At 37.9% G+C, this 6,847-nt stretch overlaps 1 protein-coding gene across 2 annotated transcripts in view; it reads right to left on the bottom strand.

Moving 5' to 3' along the window:
- Nucleotides 1-2,303: 2,303 nt before the first annotated feature.
- The window catches only part of RPAP3 (RNA polymerase II associated protein 3), a 33,645-nt gene continuing 29,101 nt past the window's right edge, over nt 2,304-6,847 (bottom strand). For both annotated transcript variants that reach the window (XM_005877395.2, XM_005877396.2), the window contains 3 exons: nt 5,792-5,889; nt 5,227-5,327; nt 2,304-2,618 (listed from right to left, as the gene is read on the bottom strand). In XM_005877395.2, coding sequence (XP_005877457.1) covers nt 2,533-2,618; nt 5,227-5,327; nt 5,792-5,889 — 285 coding nt within the window. In that variant the 3' untranslated portion in view covers nt 2,304-2,532. The remainder of the gene's footprint in view (nt 2,619-5,226; nt 5,328-5,791; nt 5,890-6,847) is intronic.

Raw genomic sequence — 6,847 nt, 5'->3', positions numbered from 1 at the left:
CAGTTGACCAGTTGACCAGTTGCTATGATATGCACTGACCACCAGGGGGCAGTCAACCAGTCGCTATGATGTGCGCTGACCACCAGGGGGGCCAGATGCTCTGACCGATAGGTTAGCTTACTGCTGGGGTCTGGCCGATCAGGACTGAGTGAGACGGGCCAGACATGCCCTGTAGCCCTCCTGCGGTCCCTCCCTGGCTGGCCAAACTCCCACGTCCCTCCCCGGCCCTGATCGTGGGTGGGAGGTAATCAACCAAAAACCATCTATATATATAAAAGCCTAAGCAACTGTTACGACCATTCGACTGGTTGCTATGATGCGCACTGACCACCAGGGGGCAGATGCTCAACCCAGGAGCTGCCCCCTGGGGGTCAGTGTGCTCCCATAGTCAACCTCCCACGGCCGGCCAACCACTCACAGTCCCTCCCCCGCAGCTGGCTGGCCCCGATCAGCCCCTATTGAGACTGGGTGAGATGGCCCCAATCGCCCCGGTCACCAGCCAGGCCGAGGGACCCCACCCATGCACAAATTCGTGCACCGGGCCTCTAGTCCTGTATAATAAAAGGCTAATATGCAAATTGACCAAATGGTGGAACAACCAGTCTCTATGACATGCACTGACCACCAGGGGGCAGATGCTCAATGCAGGAGCTGCCCCATGGTGGTCAGTGTGCTCCCACAGGGGGAGCGCCGCTCAACCAGAAGCCGGGCTCATGGCTGGTGAGCTCAGCGGCGGTGGTGGGAACCTCTCCCACCTCTGCTGCAGGCAGGCAGTAAGGAGCAAAGGGTCCCAGACTGTGAGAGCCCCGGACTGCGAAAGGGATGTCTGAGTGCCAGCTTAGGCTGTAAGCCAGCAGGTGGACATCCCCCGAGGGGTCCCAGACTGCGAGAGGGCACAGGCCGGGCTGAGGGACCACCCCGAGTGCACAAATTTCATGCACTGGGCCTCTAATGAGAAATAACTTTTTTGCCTTTGTAATACTTTCCTACTCATCTAAATCAACTTCTTACTAATGGCTTGAGAAAAAATTCAAGTCATTCAAAATTCAATACACATGTGTAAGCTATACATAAAAGGCTAAATTTTATTGTTTGTCATATACCATAAAAAGACAATACAATTTGCAATGCATAACATTAATAAATTCTAACCTAAGGGTACCGTGACTATACAAACTATGATCATCCCAATAATTTATATCTGGACAATAATCTTTGTAAATAGATTATGATTATTCAAGCAATTGTAAGTATAACAATGTATGATGCAACAAAAATTATCAACAGTGTAAAATACAGTTTTAAATTTGGTGCTGATAACAGCTATAGGATGGTGACCTAGTATTCATTGTTGTTGTTAATTCTCACCGGAGAGTATTTTTCCATTGATTTTTAGGGAGAGTGGAAGAGAGAAGGAAAGACAGAGAGAGACATCGATGTGAGAGAAACACATTGATTGGTTGCCTCCTACACGTGCTCCGACCAGATATATGCCCTTGACTGGAATCGAACCCAGGACGCTTTGGTCCACAAGCCAATACTCTATCCACTGAGCCAAACCAACAAGGGCGACCTAGTATGTTTTTTAACAATTTGATACTCTCTAAAATTAAGTTGATTTTAACAACAGTTACAGGATGACCAAAATTTGCTAGGTTGCTACTTTTAAATTTACTAAAATTGATTCTTGCTGTTAAATTAAATTAGATTGTACAAATATTAATTGAGCACCTAACCAGGTGCAAAGGACTGTGCCAGGTACTGTACAAAACAAGGATGAGTGGAATACTAACCCTGCTTTTAAAGGCTTTATAGATACACACTCACACACAACACATACACACATAAGCTATATGCTAATTACTACCTAAATATTCCCAGTTTTTAAATTTTCTACACTTTGCATGAGATTATGTGCCTTTAGTATATATATGATGTGGATATCATGAAGAAAAAATCTGAAGCATTAAATCTAAGGATGCTGTGACTCCTCAATGAGCCGATATAAAAAGTCTAGTTAAAAGTCTCTTTTCAACATAAATAATAAAAATACTTATCCTGCAGCTAAGTAATTTTGGCTCTCTCCCTTCCTCTCTGTAAAAAAATCAATAAAATATATTTGAAGAAAAAAAAAAGAAAAAAAAAAAGAAACAATCCAGTTACCTACTTAACTCTCTCTATACAAATATAACTTTACTCATATGCTAATGAAGCAGCTTGTCATGTAGAAATAATGTTACACTTACAGGGCACTGGAGAATGTATCTATATCTAACATTTAAATGACTTACAAAATACTGATCTTTACAAATATACCTCATTATTTATATTTTTATTTTCAGAAAAGACTTATAAATAGATCACTTATAAAGAATACATTTCTCACTAAATCACAATTCACTTTATAGTTAATTAACTTATATCCAAAGTCCTGTATAATTTCATTTTCTTCAATGCAAAACAAAACTTTATTTTAGTAGAAAAAAATTTACATGTGAAATTCAAAGACAATAATTTTAGTAAAAATGGAAATCAACCACCATATCTTTTCTTGAGTTCTTCAACAGAATTATCCTTCAACCCTGAGTTCTCTATGTGACTGAATAATATATGTGCAACTGAAAAAGAAAAGAAAAAAAGTGTCCCATTTTAATCTCCATTTTTATAAAAGTTTAGTGAAACAAAAATTAAAGGGAATAATCTGATCTGTCAAATAAAACATTTTACATTTGAAAGTTATAATATAAAGATTATTTCTAAATTCTAATTCAGATATTTAAAAACCAATCTGAGAATAGAAAATTATATAGCAATCCAATGTTTACCAAAATATTTTGCTTTAGCAGTAAAAAATTTCCTCTACACCCTCAATGACATTAACTTTACAGAGTAAACTTAACTGATTCTACCTAAAATTTTTACTCTATTTAACTATTTTACTTAATATTATAATTAACTGTTTTTCAAACTTAATTTTATTTTAGAAGAAAATTTTATATCTTACTCTAATTGAAAATTAGCAATAACATCTACAAAATCATGTTGATGGGCTAGTTATACATTTTATAATCTATATATATAAAAGTCTAAGTGACCAAACAACTGGTTGGCCAGTCGCTATGAAGCGCACTGACCACCAGGGGGCAGACGTTCAATGCAGGAGCTGCCCCCTGGTGGTCAGTGCACTCCCACAGCCAACCTCCCGGGCCCCTTCCCCCCTCATTGGCTCCATTTGGGGGGCCAGCTGGCCTTCTGATAGGCCTGGATCGCTGGCCAGACCAAAGGACCCCACCTGTGCACAAATTTGTGCACTAGGCCTCTAGTAATCATAAAATAAGATATATAACTATTAAGTGTTCAAAGATCCTCCTATAAACTATGTAAAATTCTTTATCTTTCACACCACTGAATGGTCCACACTCTACACTTTGGAAAAATACTGTTATAGTTCATCTATTTCTCAACATTAAAACTAGCTAACAATTGTTAATAATAATGGCAATAATAGAAGATAAGAGCAGCTAATATTTATTGAAAATTTAGTTACATGCCAGGAACCATTATAAGTGCTTCCCATGTTTAACTTAGTGGACAGTGGAGACCCAACCAGGATGGAAGGCCAGTCTGAAGAGCCAACTCACATTCTTTGTGTACACTTATCACATTATAGTGGCAAGAAATTCATTCATTCAACACGCTTCTACTAAGAAGTTATTATGTACTAAGCACTGTTCTATGCCTGAGGCCTAGAAAATAGTAGAGAAAATTCCTGCTCTCGTGGAGCTTTAATTCTATTAGGGAGAGAAATAATAAACATATACATGGAATACTGCCAGCTAGTTATGTATTATGAAGAAAAATAAAGCAGGGAAAGAATACAGAGGGTGATGAGGGAGGGGAGGCAGGCAGTTATTTTAACTAGGCCCGTGAGGAAAGGCATCTCTGAATGTTAAACGGAAACTTAAATAACGTGAGGAAGCAGGTGGGGAGATAATTCTAGGCTGCAGGAACAGCCAAATGCAAAGCCCCAGAGGCTAAATTACGTCTGGTAGTTTGGTATATTAAAAAAAACACCCAGCGTGTGGTGGGCAGAGTGAAAAAAGTGGTAGAAGATGCGGTTAAAACAGTAATAAGTAAGAGCAATACTTCTCGGGAAATTTCAGGAATTGTTTTTGATTAACTGAAGATGAAACAAAAATTTCTTTTGATTTAAATTCTATTTTAAAATCTCTCTAAGTTATATATTCACTTCCCTAAGTACAACATAAAGGGTATTTTTTCTTACTGAGTGAGTCTTATTCAATGTCACTGCTAGATACATAAAGAAGAAAAGGAGCCCAAAGTACATTTAGCCTAAGAGGTTTGAAAATGGTACAAGGTTTCCCTATCTTTAAAACTAAAAACAGTGGTACTCTGGTATTCTAATGATTTTTTTCTCTTTTTCCCAAAACTATACAGTATAGCCCAAAACCTCTAGGTAATTTGAAGTTTTTGCAGCATTTGATCTTACTTAAATTAGGGTCCCCCAAAGTAACACTTTCTTCCAAAGACTGAGATATAGAAATAAGGGATCTAATTCAGGCTCATCACTTGCCACTCTTTACCCCCTAACTCGACAATCCAGCCACACTGCCTTTCCTGCCTCAGAGTCTCTGAAAACATCATCCCTTCAGTCTAAAACTCTTCCCTACCCACTTCATCTAACTGAATCCTGCCCTTCTGTGAGAATTCAGCTTAAATTAAACAAACTCAAGAAAATTAGCTGTCAAAGAATGGGTTAGATTTCGGTGCACCCACACCCAGTTACATGCCCCCTGTGGCAGGGAACCTTCACATGCTGCATGATGGCAGGAGCTCAACCATTGTTATTACTGCATTTTCAAGTAGAACAGCTCAGACTCTAGAGCAGGACTGCCTAAGTTTAAGTCCTGGGCCCGACTTCCTAGCTACATGACCTTGATGGCGTTCCTTACCTCTCTCTGCCTCAGTTTCCTCCTTTGTAAAAGTGGAATAATAATCATACCAATACCTCATAATGTTATTGTCAGGATTAAAATTTTTAATTTTACTTAATTTAATTTAATTTAATTATGTTTTATTTAAATTTAATTGCATGTACCTTGGACATAGTAAACATTCAACAAATATTTGCTATCATTTGTTTAAAAAATAAAAGAGGAATATAAGAATAAAGAGATATGGAAAAGCTTTGTTCACAAATCTCACTTTTTTTCTCAGGTTCTGACATGAACATCACTGCCATATCAAACCTTCTTAATTCAGAGAGCCTTTGTAAAATTTCCAAGATGAGTGATGGCTTTTCTTTCCTGAAATAAACAAAATAAAAAACAAATGATCCATTAAAAGTAGCTCATTTAATTCTTTACTAACACAATATTTCTAATTATATATAAATAAAGTCTTCATTTATCTTTTTCCCTGGGCACTTAAAATAAAGAATACTGTCTTTATTTTCAGTGCCCAGGTGAAGAAATTTATCAAGTCAATTGAAGAAATAATATTCTCAAATGTGAGGCATAGCACAGATGTTATTAATCTACTGTAACACTTCCATGCCCTACTTTTCTCTTTAAAAAAATAAAACTTCATCATTTCCCTTGTTACTCCTTGCACTTATCATCTTCACAACTTCTGCCATAGTAAAATTTACTAGAGTGCTAGTATTGCTATATAGAAGGTAGTAATAATATCAAAACAAATGAATTTCCCAAACCCCTAGAAATAGCATAGCACTACAGTATGAAAGTATAACTAAAAAAATTCAACTTACTCAATGTAAAAGTCATGCAGAATTTTAATGATTTGGTTGAATACATCTGGATCTAGATTTTTCCGAAACAACTTAGGATACAAGGATGGTTCAATTTTCTTGGAAAAAAATAGAAAATTAAATTATGACAACATTCACATATAAATTACTTATATAATAATTGCTTAGGTGAATAAAGAATAACTACTACGCATTAATACATAATGAATAATAATGAGGATGGGGGGTTGTCACAATGAAATGTAATTAAAGATAGAAGAAAGAAGGTTAGAGGAACAGTAAGATAATTACTCTGTACAAATCAGAGAAAAACCTCATCAACAGACAGATGTACACCATGAGAGAGACAGGAAACTTAGAGCCCTCAAAGAGCAAAAACAATAGAGAGTTAAAAAATAAAATTACATGAGATAATGTATTTGGAAGTAACTATATAATGCATAATTATAAGGAATTATTACTATAACTAGAGGCCCGGTGCACAGCTTCATGCACCGGTGGGGTCCCTCGGCCTGGCCTATGGGGATCGGGCCAAAACCAGCTCACTGACATCCCCCGAGGGGTCTCGGATTGCGAGAGGGCACAGGCCAGGCTGAGGGACCCTACTGGTGCACAATCGGCTGGGGAGGGACCGTAGGATGGCTCCAAGGCGTGTCCAGCCGGTCTCGCCCAGTCCCGATTGGTCAGACCCCAGCAGCAAGCTAACTTAATGGTTGGAGCATCTGCCCTCTGGTGGTCAGTGCATGACATAGCGAGTGGTTGAATGGTTGAACACTTAGCATATCTGCTTTTATTATATAGGATTACACTCACCCCCTGGTGGTCAGTGCATGACATAGTGAGTGGTTGAATGGTCGAACACTTAGCATATCATGCTTTTATTATATAGGATTACACTCGAGAAAAAGTATGTTAATCCATTATTTGGTAAATTTCTTATGATTTGACTCTTTTTCTTATCTTTTTTTAAAATATATTTTATTGATTTTTTACAGAGAGGAAGGGAGAGGGATAGAGTTAGAAACATCAATGAGAGAGAAACATCAATCAGCTGCC

This window comes from Myotis brandtii, unplaced genomic scaffold (assembly GCF_000412655.1).
Source record: "Myotis brandtii unplaced genomic scaffold, ASM41265v1 scaffold517, whole genome shotgun sequence".
Taxonomy (NCBI): domain Eukaryota; kingdom Metazoa; phylum Chordata; class Mammalia; order Chiroptera; family Vespertilionidae; genus Myotis; species Myotis brandtii.
Note: the sequence above shows the minus strand (reverse complement) of the source record. Positions and strands in the feature narration are given on the sequence as shown.